The 21,551-nt window shown below is 40.7% G+C and overlaps 1 protein-coding gene across 2 annotated transcripts in view; it reads left to right on the forward strand.

The window, feature by feature from the left end:
* SLIT3 (slit guidance ligand 3) overlaps positions 1 to 21,551 on the forward strand; it is a 457,068-nt gene that overhangs the window by 275,862 nt on the left and 159,655 nt on the right. For both annotated transcript variants that reach the window (XM_085073420.1, XM_085073421.1), the window contains 3 exons: positions 282 to 353; positions 4,715 to 4,878; positions 18,599 to 18,740. In XM_085073420.1, the coding sequence (XP_084929546.1) occupies positions 282 to 353; positions 4,715 to 4,878; positions 18,599 to 18,740 (378 nt within the window). The remainder of the gene's footprint in view (positions 1 to 281; positions 354 to 4,714; positions 4,879 to 18,598; positions 18,741 to 21,551) is intronic.

Consider the following 21,551-nt stretch of genomic DNA (forward strand, 5'->3'; position numbering starts at 1 on the left):
ATAAAAACTCATCTTCTGTACCTCTCCTTCCCCAGCCATGGTGATCAGTGACCTCCAGCCATCCTTATGCTGCTGTTGGTTGCTTTCCCTGAACAATATCTTTCATGGAATGTCACAAATTGTCAGAGCTGCTGGGGAGTTGGTTTTGCTGCTTGCAGCCAGGCATGTTTATTACCAAGAATTTTAACAGCTTGTTTCTGTAAATAGTGCATTGGTGAAGAAATGCAAATAATTGATCAATCTATTATTCTCTTTTCTCTCTTTTTTTTCTCTCCTAACAGTACCCTCAACAACAACAACATCACCCGCATTCCTGTTACCAGCTTCAATCACATGCCAAAGATCAGGACTCTGTGAGTAGGATCTTCTAATATTATAATACAATAGCGATGCTGTAAGACAACTTTGTAGCTGTTTGTTATCTGTGCTAATCCCATTTCAGTCTCTCAGGGTGTCTGTAGAGCCTGGGCAGGGTGTGGAGGTCACTGTTACCCACAGGGCCCTGAGAGCCACTGCTCTGCATTTGCCCAGCGTTAAGAGTCAGTTTTACCAAGTTATTGAATTTACCCGGAAAAGAGACTGGCTTTTCTTTTTCCCATGGGAAAATCCATAATGTGAAATGTGTTCCAAGCTGGAACGTCATCAAGATCGTAAAAGCTGCTCAGATGGATCAAATTATTGAATTTTGTTAATATCCTGTGTTTAAATCCCATTTATTCTTTTCAAATTCAAAATACTAATTTCTGAAACAAGGCATTTGTAAAGGACATGAAAAAAAGCATCTTTCCAGATACTTTCTGAAACAAAATGTCACTGATTCTGATGCAGTTTTTTAAAACAAAAGCTTCTCTTATATCAAATCCATTTGTTTTTGAGCTGGATGCCATTGCACTGGAAAAGCTCTGTTTTGTAGTAGATCAAAATACAAAGACTGTGAAATTAGACTAAGCATTTGTATAATTTAGCCATAGCCTACCAAAACCATTTTCTTTAAGTAAATTATTTCTGTAAATTCCTTAGGGAATACACAGCTTCAGGAAAAGTCATGTCTAAACAAAGCATCCCTGTTTTTCCTCCAGCTTCTCAAACTCATCCAAGATGTATTTAATTCTAAAGGCAAAGTAAGGGAAATCTGAAAATTTTCTGTGCCACTGAAAAAATAAAATACTTAAAGGATGCTATACATGCATGTGTGAAATCATATTAAATAAAATAACAGAACTGAAGGAAAATGGATCTTAATTATGTCAATCTTTGTAAGATAACCTCTGACTTAAATCTGCATTCTTCATCAAATGATGACATTATTATATCTTTATGTAAGTAATTAAAAGGAAATTAGGTGTTTGTCTTTTAGAAGAGAAGGGATAAAGAAGATAAAGGTGTAGAGTTAAGGTTCCTGGAGTTTTCCCTTTTCTTATTCAGTCACTGTGGTCCAGGATATTTGCCTGGCTGTTCCAGATTAGCCACTCTGGTCTGTTAGCAGAGCTCAGTGCCTTCAGTGCCTTCTGCCATTTTCCTTTCAGTTTAATTTCAGAGATGGCTTTGTATATAGCTCCCTGGAGACTTACACTGACTAATCCCCCTCTGCTGTAATTAAGAGGGGAAAAAAAAGAAAAGGAAAAAAAAAGGGAAGGAAGTCATAAATAGGATTTATAAAGGGAAGCTTTTCTATTGAATTCTGAGAGACACGTTTTATAGGACATGAATGCTGACCCACTCTAAAAGGATTTGCTGGAAATTTAATTTAGGGTCTGTGGATAAAAGGGCAACTTTAGCAAACTTGCATTTGTATTCATTTACCTTATGTTCTGTAAAGTCAGTTTCATCAATATCAAGTGACAGGTTTCAGTCTCCAAAGACTGCCAAATAAAATGCAGTACCCTTAGGAGGTCAGTATAGGAATTTGTGTAAAGATTTGATTTGGGAGATGTTAATGCTCTCTATAGTTTCTTGTTGAAAACGAATCTGGAATGATATTCCTCACAGTTTGGTGATTCTACTGTTTTCTTAAAAAATGATCATCAGTCCGTCCACCTTCTCAAATAGCATCACACTGAGATGTGCTTTTTTTTTCCCTGCTCTGAATGTTTCTTAAGTAGGGAGGAACCCTTTTTCCCATCAGCTGGGGCTCACTGCAGTGTGGACAGTGATTTCCCTGTCTCTCCTTTTTACACTCTGGTGAGATTTGTGAGCAAAACATTTTGGGGATGCTCCTGCTGCAGCTCCCTGTGCTCTGATGGGTCTGTGAATAAACAGCTTTTCTTCATGGCTCTCAAAACCATCTGCCCATTTAAGAACTGAGAAGAAAATATAAAAAGTATATTAACCTTAAACATGACCACTCAGGGAAAAGAAAAAAAAAAAAAGAGTAAATGCCAGCAAGTTTTGAAGCATTGGAAGCATTGAAGAATTCTTTACTAAATCAGCTCTTCTGTGCTAACATTTTTTAGCTAACTGTCTTTTCTGTTCTTAAGTTTCATCGATCTTTAGTCTTGATTGGAAGTGACAGGAATTAGTTTTTATTGATCTGCTTTCCTTTGCTTGAAACAGCTTTATTTATGATAAAGCATGTTCCCTCTACCTATTTGCTTAATGCTAAATGTCCTGTTGTCTCTGCGCCTGTGAATGACTGCTGAGACAGGTAATTGCATTATTTCTTTTAATTTTTTTTATTTAAGGGAAAAGTGAAAATGTGCAAAATCACTTCAGTGCTTTTTGTATTCACAGGGAATTAGTTTATAATGTTTTTGAAGTATTGTGAAAAGCCTTCTTGAGGCTGTATTTATTAATATAATTATCAAAAATATATTCTGATAGGCTGCTTTGGTAAGGTTGATAGGGTCTCTAAGTGGTGTCCTCTCCAAAGCAAAGCATGGAATATCTGCAAAAAAAGGAGCAGATGACAAGGAGGGCTCTGCTGAGACAGAGAGGGGTGGTTTGCTCTACAAAACAGCAAACCCTAGAACTCAGATAAATCAGTTTAATGAGGGGGAAAACCCCAGCTCACAGAGCTCAAAAACTGCCTAACCCTAAACTTTTTTGTGCAATTGTGCTTTTTTCACTCATGCCTGCCTGCATCCATAGAGGGGTGCAGGGAATGGCATGGGATGAGCTCAGTTACAGAAGGAAGGTGATCCTGACTATCATTGTTGACTGCTGTGGTGGGAAGGATGAGACTTTGAGGATTTAAATGAAATGCTGACTCTCTTAGGTTACAATGTCTTACTTAACATGATTTCTGGCTACATGGTATTATGTATTTATTTGTTATGTCTTTCCAAAAAAAGGCAGATTAATGGCTCATAATAACCAAACATTTTGGTAGAAATCCAACTTACTGCAGCTTCAGTTAAACAGCTTCACAATCCCTAAACTCAAGGTCTTCTAGCCATCCTTCTAGAGCAATTAGATTTTACAGTGCTCCCAGGAGATTAGTGTTTTCCATCTCTACAGGATAAACTCTCAGTTCCAGATTTGTGGGTTTGGGTTTTTTTTCCTTGACTGTGGCTGTCCACCCCAGACATACAAATCTGGGCACTGTCAGCCCGGGCGCCACTGCTGAGCTGAGCTGCTGCTGTGCTCTAAGGACAGCTCAGAGACAGACATTTAATTTCTTTGGAGGATGGACAAGGCTAAATCGGGTGCACACCAATTGTGTGCCTGTAATGTTAGTGAATAATGCTTTGTCTAACCATTTCTGACAGGATTGTTAGTCTGGTTCATCATTTCATTTGGTGCAACACTACAAATGCATGAATCGTTACAGGAATGGAATAATTAACGCCCTGGACTTCTGTTTTGACCTGAAGTTTGGTAGCTATTTAAATGATGAGATTTATTCCCTGAACCCATCATCATTTTGCAGATGTGATAATGGTTCTGCAAGTCCCTGGTGCCAGGTCTGGAGCAGTCTGGGCAGAGAGATGCCCATGAGTGGATCTTTCATGAGCTGAAAATTCCTGTCCAGGTCTTTTATACTTGTGTTGAATTACTACAGGAAAAAGAGCATGGATGAACTTGTACAGGCAACACAGGAACAGAAATGGTTCCAGTAGCCTTGGATCCTTTTATTTTGCCTGTCTTTTCCCAAGATATTCTGATTTGGAAAAGACCCATAAAAGTCATCAAGTCCAACTCTTCAGTGAAGGGTGAATACAGGGATCAGACCCACAACCTTGGTGTTGTTAACTCCACGCTCCAACCAGCTGAGCTGATGTGAAAGGGTTCTCTCTCTCCTTCTCTCCACCTCTCCCCAAAGGAGGGAGAGAAGGGAAGAATCATTCATCATCCTGCTCTTCAGCCTGGTCCTCAGGCTTAGACAAGCCATCCTTTGAATTCACTCAGAGATATCACATTCAGGCAGTTCCTTCTGACATGAAATCACAGGCAAAGTGATTCCATGGAGCAATCTTAAATCCTGCATGTTTTTGCCTCTAGAATGGCCAGCTGTAGGTGAATCATTATTGAACTTCATTTTCCCAAAACATTACAAATAATAGCACAAATTTATGTCTGACCCTTGTATAATATCATATGGCAGTGAGAACAGTCAAACCCTGGCCCATCTGTAAGCCTGAACCCACGGTGACCCCACAGAAACAGCGGCGCAGAGCCAGGCAGACCTGTACTCGATGGCTCTATTTGTGGGGCAAACAATTAAAAAACGTTTCAAACCCCAGCACTAACCGTGGGTTTGCTGTGTCTCTTGCAGGCGGCTGCACTCCAACTTCCTGCACTGCGACTGTCACCTGGCCTGGCTGTCGGACTGGCTGCGCCAGCGCCGCACCATCGGCCAGTTCACCTTCTGCCTGGCGCCCGGCGGCCTGCGCGGCTTCCTCGTGGCCGAGGTGCAGAAGAAGGACTTTGTCTGCTCTGGTAATGGTGCTAATTACTCATTTGTCTATCAGCTGATGGCCTCTCATCGCTGTTCCCATAAAAAACAGAGTGGGAAATGGCTGTGTTGTGTTTGGATGCAAACAGCAGCAGTCCTGTTTGGGTTTGTCGTTGCTAAACTGTATGGGAGGAGATCAAATTGTTGAGGAGATCAAATTTTTTTCAGCTTTTTAAGAATTATTGGATTCCAGTTAACATTTTGGTTCTCAAATTACTTCTTCTACTTTAACATTGCCAATGATATCAACATAAGAAATCAATTAAGTGTGGATAATTTGGTTTTTCTCAAGGGAAGAGCTCTACAGCTGACTGGAATACAAAAGAAAGGAAATAGAAAATGCAAATCTCAGTCTGTTGAAAAATGATTGGACATTAGAACACGAGGAGCAGATTTTATCCCAGGGACTGAAACAGGATTCTTAGGGAGCCAATGCTCTTTGCTGTTCCACAAGTTTCCACACTGATAAATGAGGCTGATGATACTCACAAATCATGTGTCTGTATGTTGGGCCTATTCATTAAGTCTCTGGACTTGCACTTGGCTTTTGTGAGACAGAAATACATTTTCCCAAAAGGAGAAGAAAAAGAACAAAAGACAAAAAGTGTGAAAAGAAATCTCTGAGTTGTGTTGAAGGGAAGGATCAGCAGGAGCAGCAGGGCAGTGTGTGTGCTGTGGAGAAAAAGTAAGTTTGGAGGTAGTTTTGCAGCCCCAGCGGTGACACAGGGAGCTTGTTACAGAGCTGGTGTGAGTCCCAGCCTTGATAGACTGCAAGAATTGAGCTGTTCTGTTATCTCTCCCAGCCTGTGAGCCCTAAAGCTCTATCCTCTGGATACATGGATTGGCTGATGGAAATAGAGTAGAGCTGCTCATGCTGGAAATGTTTTAGGAATGCCTTTTTGCTGTCATTTCATTTACATGAGAGAAAGTAAGAGAAACAGATGCACTTAGAGAAGAGAGCTTTGACCCCACTTAAATATGGTTAATTAATGCCCAGCCCTAGAGGTGTGCAGAAGTGAAATGGGCACATGTAAAATGAAGTTGTGCACAGTGCTCTCTGAGCTGTGATATTCAAGAGTGCTGAGCAGCTTCTGCACTGTTGTGGAGATGGTACCCAGAATATCTGCTAAGTTACATCAAAAGTTTAACTAAAAAAAAAAAAAAGTTTAGAAATGTAACAGTCTTGGGAGAGGAAGGATAAAAGAAATGGATAAATGAATTAAGCTATTAGCAGAAGCTAATTTTACCAAAGAGGCAACCACAGCTTCTTTTTTTTTTCCCTCATGAAATGAAGTTTTAGATGGAGCATGAGTTCAGCTATTTGGATTTATGATACAGTGAAGTGAGAGAAAATGAGTTGTTTAAGTCAGGAGAAGAGATAATAATTGCTGAATGAGAAATGTAATGTGAACAGAACTCATTTAAATGGGGCTGTCTGTGCAGACTATGACTTCCAAAAGAGACAAGGTTTTTAATAGTTGCCTGTTGGACCAAGAAGATATAGGCATTCTCTCAAGATTTTCCTGCTTTTGTAAATAATATAAAATAATGGAAATTAAAAGAAAGGAAAGAAATTTTCGGTGAGACAGTCCATCAACTGTATCCCTGTAACTCTCATTTGGGAAATGAAATTAAATGTACTGCAAAAGAAATTCATTTGGAGAGCTCATTTTAGTGGCAGATTTAGCTGAGAACTCAGCTTAGGACATGCTAGTTCAACAAAAACCTACATGGACAGCTAGTTTAAGGAGGATATAAATCTTCCCTTCTCCTTATTACATTTCTTATACCTGATTTTACAGCATAATTTGTTCATGTGTGGCTATGAAGTCAGACTAGGACAGGTGGTGAAGAGTGAACTGAACTTGTCCCTCTGGAAAGGAATTTTACAGAAGTTAAGATTATATGAATTACTGTAACCAGGCTCGAGCTGGCAGGGAGAGCCACCTTTGCATCAGTTATGAAGAGCTGAAATACAAGGTGGTCAACTGCTCTGTTGAAGTATAGGCTCAGAATCTCAAGCACTTTTGTTTTTATGGCAGTAGGAATATCATAACAGGGAAAAAACCCTCAGCTTTTCCTTCACTGTGAAATGGGCTTCATCAGAGCATTCCAGCTCAAAACTGGTGCTGCTGGATGCTTCAGAGGAGAAATCTGAATAAATAGTTTTCGGAAAGAAGAAACACAACATTGAAAATCTTTATTCTTTGAACCCTATGCAAAAATAATGATATTTTATAATTTTATGACAGATGTTCCTTTGGAAACAGATTTCGAATGCAAGATACCAAGGTGAAAAAGAACTGGAACAATGATAGAGAAGTGCCATAAATAGAACCCAAATTGCTGGATTCCCTCTGGAGATGTCCTGCACTGTGGTGTTTATAAGCATTAGGTGCAAAGTCTCACAAGAAAGTGTTGCTGAAATAAGAATTATGTACAGATATATCCAGGTAAACTGAGTCATACCTGTGGAACCTGAGAGCCAATCTTTCAAAACTGTTTTTCAGATTGGCTACTCAAATTATAAAAGTGCTGATTCAAATGGTGCCTGTAGGTGACTGTGAGCAGTGGAGAAGCTATTCCAGGTTTCACTTGTGTGAGCATTTGGCTCAGAGCTGGAGGTGAAGGTGAACATCCCAGTTGCCTGGAGATAGGTTTGCAAATACATCTGATTGGATTTGTGTTAGTGAGGAGAAGGGGAAAGGTCAGGGACAGAGCTGAGCAGGGCTGGGACGAGATGGCCCTCAGTGTCAGAGGAGAGTGCCAAGTAGTGCTGGCACTCCTGTCCCCCAGCAGGGCCTTCTGGCTGCTTCTTCAGCAAGCTGTCCCCTCCTCACAGGAGGATCTCTCCTCCAGAGCCACCCCTGACCTGCAGCCTTCCTGGGCCTTTGCCTTTGAGGCCATCTGTTCTGGAGAAATCTCCAAACAGCCTTTTCCTGCTGCACAGTTCCTTATGGATCTCTGGGATGCTGTTGGTGAGATTCCTACAAGGTAGGGTGTGCAGAAGGGGAAATTTGGTGGCACCAGAGGATGAGTCCCTTGTTGATGGGCTGCACAAGGATAGTGGGGTGCATTTCATATGGATCATGGGGTGTATTTCCCATGGATAGTGGGTGCATTTCATATGGATCATGGGGTGTATTTCACACGCATAGTGGGTGTATTTCACATGGATAGGAGGCTGTATTTCACATGGGTGACAGGCTGTATTTCACATGGACAGCAGGCTGTATTTCCCATGGGTGACAGGCTGTATTTCACATGGACAGCAGGCTGTATTTCACACAGGTAGCATGATGTGTTTCTCCTCCCTGCACCATAGCTTTGCCATTCACTGCCACGCTGCTGTGACGAGAAAACAGTGCATGAAGCAAAGACAGTGTCAGCTGAAATACAACGTGTGTTCTGGTCTTTGGGAGATATTTATTTTTATATTCCCTTAGGTAGCAGAGAAGCATCTGGGGGTGCTGGCTTATGCTCAGTACCTCTTAAAGCCTTCCAGTCTTTGCCTGGATCAAACCCAGCTTCCTTCCTATGCTCAGATGTTTCACTGTTGGACTGGCTTCTCCTTCTCTGTCTGTCTCTCTCACACACTCTCTCTCTGCCTATTTGTCTGTCTCTTGTCCTCCTCTGACCTCCTCATGATAGTAATTTTGTTTCATTTTCCTCTCATATAAGTTTTATTATGGCTCTTTGATTTTTCTTCTACCTGCTCCTTACTTACTGAAGTTGAAATTAGTTTACATATTGATCAGTTTTGTGAAGTTAAAACATGTTTTCTCACCTGCAGCAGCGTGGCTGTGAAGGTTTACAAAGCAGTGAGTTCATAAAATTATGCCATCAGCAGCACCTTGGTCTTTTCAGGGCTCTCTGTGCAGGAGCCACTGAATCCATTTGGATTTTTATTTGCAGTGATCAATCATTCTGGTTTGCCTAAGTATATACATGAGAGAATACCTATGCATCTAACAAGGAGCATTGTGTCTCACACTGTGATCTGTAGTGTTCTTTGGCTGCTGTCCAGGTTTGTTCTGGTTTTGGCAAGTAGTTTCATGTGTTTTACAGTGCACAGTGTTTATACTGGAGTATGAAGATTGGGTAAGATTTTTTAGGCTAGAGCAGAGATTGCTATTTCTAAGAATTGATGAAATTAAGTGTAAAATATGTGATTTTTAAAGTAATTTTCTAAGACATTTTCTTTAATAATGAAACAAGCCTTGTACAGTAGGAATGTGGATCCATACAATGTTTTCTTTGATTCTTCGTCCTTACTTCCCATTGTGAGAGTGTCAAAGAATGTAAAGAAAATCAAGATGCATAATTTGGACTAAATAAGTTAAAATTCAGTCTAAAATGAACTCATGAGAGAAATTATTACCACAGCCAAGTGTTTTCTAGCTAAGTAAACTGATACTGATTTTGTGAAAACACTGGGAGGATTCAAATCTCGGTTGAAGATCTACATTTTCTGATTCGTGTGGTCAGACTGCAGCAGAGGTATAATAAAGAGGAAAATGTGTTAGCTTCCTGCTGCTTCATGCAGACTGGAAGCCCTAATAAGGAAGCAGATTTATTTGTTTGGGTGAGGTCAAACAGCCGTCAAACATAGCTGCTGCTCTGGCCAGACCACGGAACTCAGGAGATTGTCATGCTCCATTTCCTAATAACTCCACAGCCTGTTGCTGAGGAGACAACCAACAATGAGTAGCTAATAAACCAGCTCTCCTCAGGCTTAGCATCCTAATGAGAGCATTCAGGAGATGCCAGAGGAAAAGTGCGTGGGGAGGGGAACTCCCCATCTGCTCCTGCTTCGAGCGCTAGCTGTGTGTCTGTGCAGCAGCACTGGGACAGAGGCACTGCCAGCTCGGGAACTTGGGGCTCCTGGGAGCTGCAGAGGGACAAGGACTGTGCTGAGGATGCAGGTGTTGCTGGGGCGGGGCAGTGGCTCCTGAGGGAGCTGCAGGTTCCTCTCCATGCAGCCCAGACAGGAGCTGCTCATGGCCCTCGTTGTGAAGCAAACTGGGAGGAGGAGGAGACCTTTCTGTGTGTGTGGGAATGGTCACTTTGTGCCTGTGGGACATCCCCTCTGTGCAGGTGTTTTACTGCTTTCAGAAGGCGCCTTAACCACTCCATCTGTGTGACCCTTTTCCAAAATAATGACCCGTGAGTCGCCTTAGGCACATGGCATTGCATTTTTCACTGTTCTTGCTTTTTGTGACCATCCACAGACCCAGTAAGTGCTCTTGCAATGGAGCCTAGGCAGGATTGAGAGTGTGAGTTTTAAAGGCACGCTCCTGGGCAGGATTTTAGAGTATGACTTTGAAAGCCTTTTGGTAGAAATTGCAGTTTAAATTTGATCTTGGGCAATTTTTGTGGAATGCTGATGGCATTTTTACTTCCTGTTACAATTTTCTGCCACAAACTAACATTAACATTTAGTCTGAAGAGACATTTCAATACTGTGCATTTGATAGTTGCTCCTCAAATGAAATTGTATAGGAAATTTGGAAAGATACTAATCACTATTTATCAGTTTGTTTGTTTTCAGTTTTCATTAAGTTTCTTATTACAAATCTAAATTTACTCTAGCACTAGCAGTGATGATGTTTCATACTGAAGAAATTTACTTCTTGACTTGCTAAGTGTGTGAGATGCCACATATGGTGTTTTTCATTTGGGGGACCATCTTGTGAGTCTGAAGGATAAATATGTATTTATTGCAGCACTTAATATTTCTTTAAAGACCAAAGCTGAAAATTGGCTTTTAATTACAGTAAATTTAGTTTTATTACCGAAAATGATGTCTTACCTTTCAGTATAATTAGCCTTTTTTTCTGGAACTCTCTTTTCCCCAGAGCAGTATGTATAGCACTTTAATGCTTATTTAATGATGGCAGGTTGGGGTATAATTATTCAGCCATTGAGCTTTTGAACTGTTGCTGTAAAAATAATAACATGATTAGGTTTTATGTTAATGTCCAAAGCTAGTGGTTTGTTTTATTACTAGTTATGTTGGTAGTATTTTGGTACAGAATGAATGGTTCATGGCAGTACCACAGCTGTGCTTGGAGCTATTTCACACAGCAGTCATGGTAAATACAGAGGAAGAGGGTTGACTTTGAGTATGTGGACAAGCCTTTGCATGAAATTTGTAGACTTTTTCTGTTTAATACATGTATGTGATTGGCAACTCATTTATGGATACACAATTAATGAGAGTAATTAAAGCAAGCATAGAGCTGCTTATAAAATGACTGCAGAAGTCCAGAAATTAATAGGGGCCAAATGCAAAATTGCAAATAGTCAACCCCCAGTTTTTGTGAATTTCTGCTGAATTGACAGTGAAATTAGCACTGTTGAATTAATGGCATTACAGCTGTGGTGGTTTGGCTGCTCACCTCCCCCTCCTCCCTGCACTGGGGTGAAACCAGGATCTGCTCCAGCACCTCCTTCCCCTCTCATTCACTGACTTTGCTGCTCCCAGGGCTGTTTCTCACAGCTTTTTCCCCACTGCCTGCTGCCTGGCACCTCCTGCCCTTCCCCAGGTGCACTCTGACAGGGGCACCAGCTGCTGCTTGGGCAGGATCAGCTTCGGAGCCCAATGCAAGCAGCCAGAACTTCCCTGGGCTCTGCTCACAGCAGCTTCCCTGGCAGTGCTGGGCACCAACACCCAAACTGAAGGCATCTCCTGGCTCATTGGATTTACCCCTTGGAATGGCAGGCAGACATGTTCAGCTCTGAAGATCTGTAAGAATTTTATTCTATAATTTCCAGGCACCTTAAAGAGCTGGAATGTACCAGGGGCCTCTTGCAAAGAGCAGAGGCAGGGACCTCAGCCTGTCCCAGGAAAGGTCTCTATTTGTCCTGCCTTCCTTGGCACGTTCCAAATGCCAGGGAATCTGGTCTGTGGAATCCCAGGGCAGCCCAGGGAAGGAGATGGTGCCTCGCTCTTCAGTTCCTGCCCACTGACCTGGAAAAAAGCATTTCCTCTCTCCAGATGGGCCCATGGGGAAGCTCCTGACCAGGCTGGAGCCCTTGGATGTCATTATCAGAGACATGTCCCACTGTGTCTGCCATCTCTGGATAGCTGTGTCAATCTGCAGTGCTTCTGACTGCAGGGAATCCCATCCTCCTCCTCCTCCTCCTGAGGAGAGCAGCTTTTGTGCTATGGCAGGAGCAGCCCTGAGTTTGCTGAGCAGGATGCAGACAGGGAACAGAAGCAAAGAAAAATGTGCAAGCAAACAAAATCATGTAGTATTTAAACCTCCTTTTCAAATAGCAGTAAATCAAAGCCCAAGGACTGAGTAGTCTTAAACTATTTCTGTTCTTTCCATAAGTTCATCAAACTTCATCATGGAACAGTCCACGATGGATCACCTGTTTGGAACTATACTCCCTTCATAGGCTTACCATTGATCATGACCATTATTTATCTTTTAACCTCGTACAGGTGGCATCCTTTCACTTAAATAATTTATGTTCCTCTTCATTTTTATGCTTGAATATATTTATAAGTTCACTGTATTATTTCTGGACCTATTTTTAAATGTCACTTCATATGCACCTTCAAGAGTGCTGATACAAATTGTGGAATTGGCATTAATGAGATGACTGTGCATGGACACCATTTGAGCTGCAGAAGCTCTACATCTTTTAAGACTTTCTGTTAGAATTTTTTTAGTCTTTGGAGGAGCAGGCAGTGTCCAAACCCAGAGAACCAAATGCATCCTAGCAGCCTTCCTTCTGGTGCAGTATTTGGAAAATTAAGTTCTACCTGCTTTTAGGAGAACATGCCTGTGTTGACAGGGCTGGAGAAGGACCTTGAAAGAAAGTCTCAGAATTGGAATTCAAGGGCATAAGAGATACCAGACTTTTCAGCCCTTCCTGTGGAAGGCTTAGGTGGAAGAAATTTCCCTGAGAGAAAAAAAACACCTTTGTCACAGTTTTGCAGACTTCAGTTGTCTCACAGGTTCTGTTTTATTAATCCTTCAGAAGAACAAATTTACCCATTTAACCTCAGTTGCTATAGATGAGGCTGCTTCTTTGTTCTACTTTTTTTTTCATTTTTCTTGGTAGTATTCCGTATAATTGTGGTGCTATTGTTGTTAATTAAACAATTGCAATATTAGTGCTTTTAGGATAAGATAGTGTGAAGTAAGGTCTGATTTTCAATGGTGTTACTTTACTGATAGATTTTGAAACATGCTAAGCAGGATTTTGTAGAATAAAGTAGGCTTCATTCATTAAGCCAGACCTCCTTTTCACTGTAGTGGGATATTTCCAGTTTTATTCCTTGATATTTATTTGTAAACTGATTAGTGTTGACTTTTGCCTGCAGAACTGTTGTGCTTATGTGCCATGAATTTTTAACAGATAAATTTACTGTTTGGGAATGTTCAGCAAAGCAGAGAACTTGAGTCAAATAATGAATATTCATGACTGGCAAGTTTTTGCATACCATAAACTCAACGGTATTAATGTCAATTAGGAGCTTAAGTTACTAATCATCAATCTTAAAGCTGTGCTCAGCAAATAGCTGTTGAACAACCATAGATGGAAATATTTGCTTAAACCATTTGCTGCACATTTGTGTAGGATAAACACATTTGTACAAATTCTGTCCATTAGAGGAATATTTGCCCTCAATAAGGAATGTTAACTTTGCATGTGGTCAGTTGTGGTTCCCTTGCCCATCTCTGTCTGCAGGACTTTGTGCTGAAATGTCCCTTTAAACTGGGATGCAGATATCAATCAGGGGCAACACATATGCTTTAGGTGTTTTAGAATAAATTAGTTCATATCACTGGGAATCCAGTGCAAACTATGGCTCATGCAGTAGTAATTGATTTCAGATATACCAGCATTGTCAGAACCTCCAATGGGTTATTTAATTACACCCAGAAAGGTCATACTGTATCCATGGATCTGCAATACTTGTAGTGTTTTGTTTATTGATCAGCAATTTCGTGTCTTGATATACTGAAAATGATGTAAAGTCAGCAGAGGTTTTTAACCAGGAAGTCCTGTCAGATTTATCTTAAAATCCATTAACGTGTTTTACAAATAACTAATGTTTTACTGGTGGAAAGAAGCTGCTGCAGAGATGATTGGGTAGGTGAGGAGGCAATAAAACACTGCTTAGTGTGCTGTAATTGGGTGTCAGTGCAAATGAGATTATTTAGTTTATTTAGTAATTGCAAAATTTATTTTAGATGCCTGTGACATTTAAACTCTTTATTTATACACCATGACAATTCTATTCTAATTGTAATATTTGTCTGTTCGTTGGTTTTAAAAGGCTAGAGACCAATGAGAAACTTAATGAGAAAAGCATTTGATTTCTCTGTAAACTTCTGGATCCCAAATCTCTCCTCTCTTCCTCTCTTTCCCTAACATATAGTGTGAGACTGTAAATTAAAGTGGTGCCAGATATTAACTATCATAATTATTGACACTGCTGTTCCACTGCATCAGGCAAAAAATACATAGTAATTTTTGTTAATCATGCTCCTACCTTGGCTTCTGCACTTCTTTTAGCAAAATGTATAATTGAGTTGATGATTTTTATCTCAGAGAAAAATATAATTAACATGGTGAACTAGGGCAGCTGTGTACTAGAAAAAATCTGAAACGGCAAGATGACAGATTGTGAGAACAACTTCAGAAGGGAAATAATATAAATGGAGCTGATTTGTCTGTGGCCATTTCCTTCTGCTGCATCCACGCTGTAAGGAGTTTACTGCACTTGGGAAGGACACAAAGAGAAATCTTGAAGTATTTCTGTCTTTCCTATGTCTCTTCTTTTGAAGAAGCATTGGCAGCAAAAGGAAAATTCATTTTTAGGTTTCAAATATCTTTCTTCAGAGGCTGTGTTGCATCAGGGCCCTCGATCGTCTGTATGCTTATACTCTGCAAGCCTATGAAAGTCATACCCTGATTTTAATAACTATATTCCATAGCCTACTTAGACTTGTTTTCTTGACCAGTCTTTTTTTTACTAGCTTTTCACAACAATGCAAACATTAAACAGATTAAACTCTCTTGGATTTTTTTGTACTTTAATTCTATAGATCTGCCAACAATAGATCCTCATTGAAGTGCAGCTGTTAAATCCAAATCAGATTTGAAATTCTGTTTGTAGCATTATTCAAGAAACTTTATGTTAACAGATGATTGTGTGAGAGCTGATGGAGTATGTGCTCGATGCCTGTTGAGTGTGCATGTGTAATTGTACTGTAAAAAATACAGTATTTTGTTCTTTGCCAAGGAAAAGCATAAGCAAAAGCATTTGACAATAATAATAGCAGTTTATGCACAAAGACTTTTTATCATTAAAGTTCTCAAAAATGTACAGTCTGGATATACTTTTGCTCATGAAGAAGAAAGAAATGTGCTCATGGTGCTTGGGGACCTGGTTTAGGGGTGGACGTGGCAGTGCTGGGTTAATGGCTGAATTCAGTGCTCTTAGAGCTCTTTTCCAGCCTTAAGGAGTCTCTGATTCTACTGCTGCTACCTGCTTTTTGTGCCAGGAAGGCTGGTGTTTGTGTCTTTCCTCTCTTTCCAGACTGCTTTATCAATGCCCCAGCATGCCCTGCCTCGTGTGCAGAGCACTCTGTGCCACACAGCCTGTGGAGCTGCTGAGCTGAGCCCCACTGCCCCTCCTGCCCTTGGTTTGGGTGCAGCAGTGTCAGGAACAGACTCCTGAAGCTCCAGCTGGCAATACAGCAGCTTTTTGGATGCTGTGCCCTAACAAAAAGGGAGTGTATTGCTGCTTCTCCAACCCACAGTGATAGGTTGTGATGTTATAGCTGTGCACATCAGATGTGGAGATGATAAAGGTTGTGTGGAAGATTGACTTTGTTGCCACCTTTTTACCTCCCAGAGAACGATTGCTCTGAAGTTCCTTCCTAATCTGGTAATTTCTCCCTATCCCTAAAAGCTTGCAATAGCTCATTTGCACTCACTCCTCCTTCATTTGGTTTTGGCCATTGTACCACAAGGTGGGCAAAGAGAAAATGTAAAATGTAGGTGATCAGGTCCAAGAACAATCCTCTTGTTCTTGCACAAACCCAACAAAGGGCTGTGTGCATTTTGAGGCAATAGAAAATGCTTTTTGAAGTAGTCACAGTTAAAATCCCACACAAGCCTTAGACTCCATGAAAGACAAAGCTGGCAGTGCAGCTCTCTCTTCATTTTGCAGGAATTCTGTTAATTGACAATGGTGGGATGTGTGCCCTGCATTTCTATAGCCAGAAAATAAACCCAAGAGAGCTGCTGGTCCTGCCTGTTATACATGTATATGTTTAATTAGTGGAATTGTTTTCTCTTGTTTAGTTCAAATAGCTACCACTCAACTACTGTATTACATGCATGGTCACATATATAGACTGTGTTGAGACAATAATAAGATTTTGAAACTGGAACAAGTCGAAGTTCAGGTTGTCTGATAAATATGAATTTGTTTCCGTGGACCACATGCATATGTATTTAGATTTTAATTACATTATTCAATCGTTTTTACAGTAGTTTTTAGCCCAGGTGATTCTTCTGGGTAACACTAAAACAGCCTCTGTCTTGAGATGAAAGACTGTTGATGGGAAACTCCTTACCTGCAGCTGTCAAGGTGGTTGGAAAGTGGACTGTAAATGAGACAGGGTATTTTAGCAAAGAGAAATGATCATTAGGATCATCTCATGGTGAAAGCAGCTGCCCACTCTCATAAAGAATGTATTTGACTCCTGCCCATGCCACAAATTTCCAGCAAGATCCATTTATTTCTAGATAGTCACTACCTCTTAAAGTCTAATTTCTGGATGCCCAGATTGGAGCTCTGAGGTCTGGTCTGCCAAAATGCAGCTGCTCACAGCTCTAATTAACATCAATGAAAGCTATGTTTAAAGCACAGTGCTATGAAACCCTCAGTTTTCTCCTGATTTCTGGTTTTTCACCAGGTTTTCTCCTGACAGAAAGTCAGGTGATGACCCAATAAAAATATTTCAAACCCAGTATTTGAATTTGGCAACATTTCACCCACAGTTGAAATGGTGATCTTATCCTGCAGCTCGACATTGTATTTTAATATAAGGCAATTCTGTCATTCCTGGTTATAAAATAATATTTAAAGTGGATGGCAGTGTGCCTGAACTTAAGGGAACTCAGACAAACTGAAATGAATTCCCATCAGAATTCTACACCATTCTAACAGAAGGAATGATTCCACAGTAATTTTGTTCTGCTTTCCAGGAGGGCTCCCTCTGCAAGTGTAAAGTCACCTGCAGAAATTTTCAGCTGATGTCCTTTCAAACTGTATCTGCCTTTGAAAATAATGACACCTTGAGATGCCACTGAATGTCTTTCTGATGTTGACTTTTCTGTGCTGTTGACAAGGTTTTGAAAACAGGGACAAGTGGAGATTTTATACAAGCTGACACTGCTGTGCAGGGTTAAGGGCTAAGCCTAGCAGGTATGGAGGCATAAACCAAGAGAGGAAATTTATAGGAATGTTGCATTTTTATAAAATTTTAGTTGTCATAATGAATATTGGATTGCAAGTTAAATATGTTTAATATAATAAATATTTTTAATATATATATTTTTTTTTTTTTTTTTTTTACTTTTTGTCACCTGTAGTTATAATTCATGGAAGTATCCATCACACACCTTTTCCAAGACAAACCCCAAGAATGTACAGCTTTGTGTATAGTTTTTCCACATTTTTGTATGTATTTGTGTTTTGACAACTACGATGTTTTTATTTTTCTACCCAAAAGGCCAATCTTTTACAATTTTTGTCACTTCTTACCAGCACAAGCCTTCAGATTTAGCCATCTGTATCTCAACATAAAGATACTTGAGGCTTCTTGTCTTGAATGTTCTTTGGAAATATGACTCACTATAAATAAACCAATAACTGCTACATCTTGATAACCTCAATTAGCATAGCAAACCCATTTTATCTATGGCTAAATGTATGCATGTATCAAAACTTTAAATGTAGGAATCATAACCATTTGAGTAAAATTGACATAATTGCTACAGTTTCAAAAAACCGTAATGACACTTAATTAAGCCTGAATCTAATGAATTGACTAGAATTTGTGTAGAGCAATGTCCTCGTGCTACACCCTTCCTCTGTGAGTACCTTTGTGTCTTCGTGTCTAGCTTAAGCAAGGGTTTGAAGGTTTGAACTCCTGTTTTTCTAAATTCTTTTTTTGTTTCCATTAACTGCATTGTCTAATCTTGAAAAAACTTGCATTATATCCCCAGTCTTCACACCTTAACAGGTTGTCTCATTGCAAAATACATAACTCATCGTTGATGACAGTTTTCTCTCAGCATGTAAAAGTACTCAAGAAGTGTTTGTGTGATGGAAATTTCTAGGCGAAGATAACTTTTAGAAATATTGCTTGATCCTAAGGCTTCTTATGAAAATCTTGATATGGCTGATCACAGAGGATACCAAAGAAGTGTCCACGAGGGAAAGAGATGGGTAGAGTGGAGACTGAGGAGGAATAAGAACACAGTGCTCTTTGACACATTTTCTCTGCAGTTGATTTGCAGAGCCTTATATTCACTTGCAAATAAGTCATTACTTTATCTAGTAAGAGGATCTGGAACACTCAGAGCCTGATGTATTTTGTTGTTACAATCTCAGCCGATCACTTTTTAAACCCAACATTTGATGTGCTCCTTGTGCCTCAGGTTCCCAGTCTGAGCCCCCATCGTGCAGTGCCAGCTCCATCTCTTGCCCTTCTGCCTGCACCTGCAGCAACAACGTGGTGGATTGTCGGGGAAGGGGCTTGACAGAGATCCCAGCCAACCTCCCAGAGGACATTTGGGAAATGTAAGTGCCAGTCTGACAAGACACAAGTCTTTTCCATATCTCTCCGTTTGTATTCCACATCACAGCCTCCTGTGTGGAAGAAAGGCATGTATTTTAAAAACTGTTCTAAGTAGTTATCAGGTGTATTGTAGTTGTTCTCTTTGATTTGTTCTTTTGATCTAAGGGCTCAAACCATTTCTAAATGGAAATTAAGATAGTTTGACTCTGCCCTACCTGAAAGCAAGATAAAGTTCTTGGTGCCTTAAGTTCAGATTGTGTTTATATTTCACAAACTTGGAATTGAAGTTTTGTGGTCAGTAAATGAAAATACACAGTCCTTTTTTATTTCTAGTCAGTGATTTCCCCAAGAGATGGAAGGACATCTTGTTAGCTTGGAAGGATGCATTTATAATGAATTAGAACATCAGAGCATATTGTCCCTGCTGATTTACCTTCTATTTCTTGTCTTTCACATTGTTATTTCCAATTCTTTAACAGTTTTGTGACTTGTGTTGTGAAATCAGATGCTGGTTTTACAGACTTGTTTGCCTTTACTACCTTTAGGAATTGGAACCATCTATTTCTGTGTCCATGACTTCATACTCCTGTGGTCCTCAAACACTGTTACATTAAACTATTTTGTTTGTAGTTAGTCCACAGGGAATGCAGATCAATTCTTTTCCTATTTAGGTTCTTGTAATACAGAGTTTTCTGATATCCAGACAGCTTTTTCAGTCTACACAGTATAAATTCAAATATTTGTATGGTCACTGGACTCATCCAGCTTCTTGTTGCTGTAGAAATATTGGTGTACAGCAAAATCTACTGTGACAAAGCATAAAGTCATGAGATCATGGAATGTTTTGGGTTAGAAGCAATCCTAAAGACCATCTAGTTCGGAGCCCCTACCATGGGCAGGGACACCTTCCACTATCCCAGGTTGCTCCAAGCCCTGTCCAGCCTGGCCTGGAACACTTCCAGGGATCCAGGGGCAGCCACAGCTTCCCTGGGCAACCTGTGCCAGGGCCTCACTTCCCTCACAGAGAAGAATTCCTTCTCAATATTCCATTTATCCCTGCCCTCTGGCAGTTCTAAGCCATTCCTCCTTGTCCTGTCCCTCTATCCCTCGTCCAAAGTTCTTTTCCAGCTTTCCTGGAGCCCCTTTAGGCACTGGAAGGGGCTCTCAGGTCTCCCTGGAGGCTTCTCTTGTCCAGGTGAACACCCCCAGCTCTCTCAGCCATTCTCCACAGCAGAGGTGCTCCAGCCCTCTCATCACCTTTGTGGCCTCCTCTGGACTTGCTCCAGCAGGTCCATGTCCTCGTGCTGTGGCTCCAGAGCTGGACATCCCACACTCCATGTTGACCACAAAGATGTTAAACAGCTCTGGTCCCAAAACCAACCCCAGGAGCATTGAATTCAACTGGTTCTTTTATTTCCCCCAGTTCAGTATTTTCCTGTAAGCCAAATTATTCTGGTAAGAACCCTTGATTGACAAACTGTTACACAAAAATGAAACACACAGCTGTTGCTCTAACACAATTATTAAAGGTGACCTACATTCCACTCTATTCCACTATTAATTAAAGATCTTCTATTCAGCCTTCCTACCTTTGTTCATTAGCATGGGTAGGCAGAAGCTTCTCTGACAAAGCTGCCAACAAGTCCTAAAAGGGTTTTGGTTGATAAAAACCCATCACAAAACAGGTACTCACTTGTCATGGGACATAAAACAAGCATCATATGATGCTAATTTTCCTTCTGCCACATATGACTTAGAAGTCTGTTGTGTTACTCTATTACTCCTCGAGGTGAAGGACTTCACTGCAAGAATGTTTGCTATTAAATAAGCAATTTAGGAAAGCTAGAAATCTGTATCCCAGACTTGCTTTTTCATAATTTCATAAACTAGGTAGCAAGAATGTGGAGAATGCAATTCGTTTTTTATAAAGCTTCTCGTTCAGTTGGGAGCTGACAGCAGCAGCCAAATTGACTGAGGAAAAATGAGTTACAAAAAATTGAAGCTGAGGAATAGAGACTGTGTGCTGAGTGTTATAAAAGATTCTCTGCTTACAAAGTGGTTCTGTTGTGCTATTCAGAGGAGAAATGAACAGTCTGTGTCATAGAGAAACACATGAGAATAAGCACAGAAAAGTTTTGCGTGACTACTTGGGTGAAAACAAAAGTCATTAAGCACCTGGAGGCATTTACTGAGAAAGGAGCACTGAAACGAATATGGTGTGGTGGTTTGCTGGTAAATGAACAAACAGTCATTCCACTGCATTGGATCAGCATCTACAATTAAAGGAGAGGTTGCAGTTATTTAGAAAATGTGAGAGAAAATGCATGCAAGGTAAATATGGAACGTGGTGTGAGTGCAGAATGGGCTCAATGTCAGGGAGATGTAGGGAAGGAGGGATGACCAACAAACTACTAGGAGGCAAAGTCTCCAAAGAATCTGTTTTTCTGCTCAGACTTGATCACAACCTTGCAGCCAGCACCTGTCAGACTGAATAACAGCTCAGCCCACAGAGCCACCAAAGCAGGGGATAGCACAGACCTGTGACCAGGGAGGGACATTGTGACAAACATGTGTGCCATGACCGCAGCTTTCACTCTGCATGGGGTTTGGGCTGCTCTTGGCTCAGGACATGCTGAATAGATCCTTTTTCAGTCATTGACAGCTGATTTATGCCAGGGAAAGGAAGCATTCCTGAATATGCAGATGTGGGCACTGGGGGTGAGGGCACTTCCAGCCCTGACTGGAATGTTTCAAACAGGATTTGCTGCCTGCCTCGCTTGTTTGATGCCTCCCAGTCATTGACAGGTATCAGT

The sequence above is a fragment of the Lichenostomus cassidix genome, chromosome 13, assembly GCF_008360975.1.
Source record: "Lichenostomus cassidix isolate B80296 chromosome 13, HeHo_3.0, whole genome shotgun sequence".
NCBI classification, from domain to species: domain Eukaryota; kingdom Metazoa; phylum Chordata; class Aves; order Passeriformes; family Meliphagidae; genus Lichenostomus; species Lichenostomus cassidix.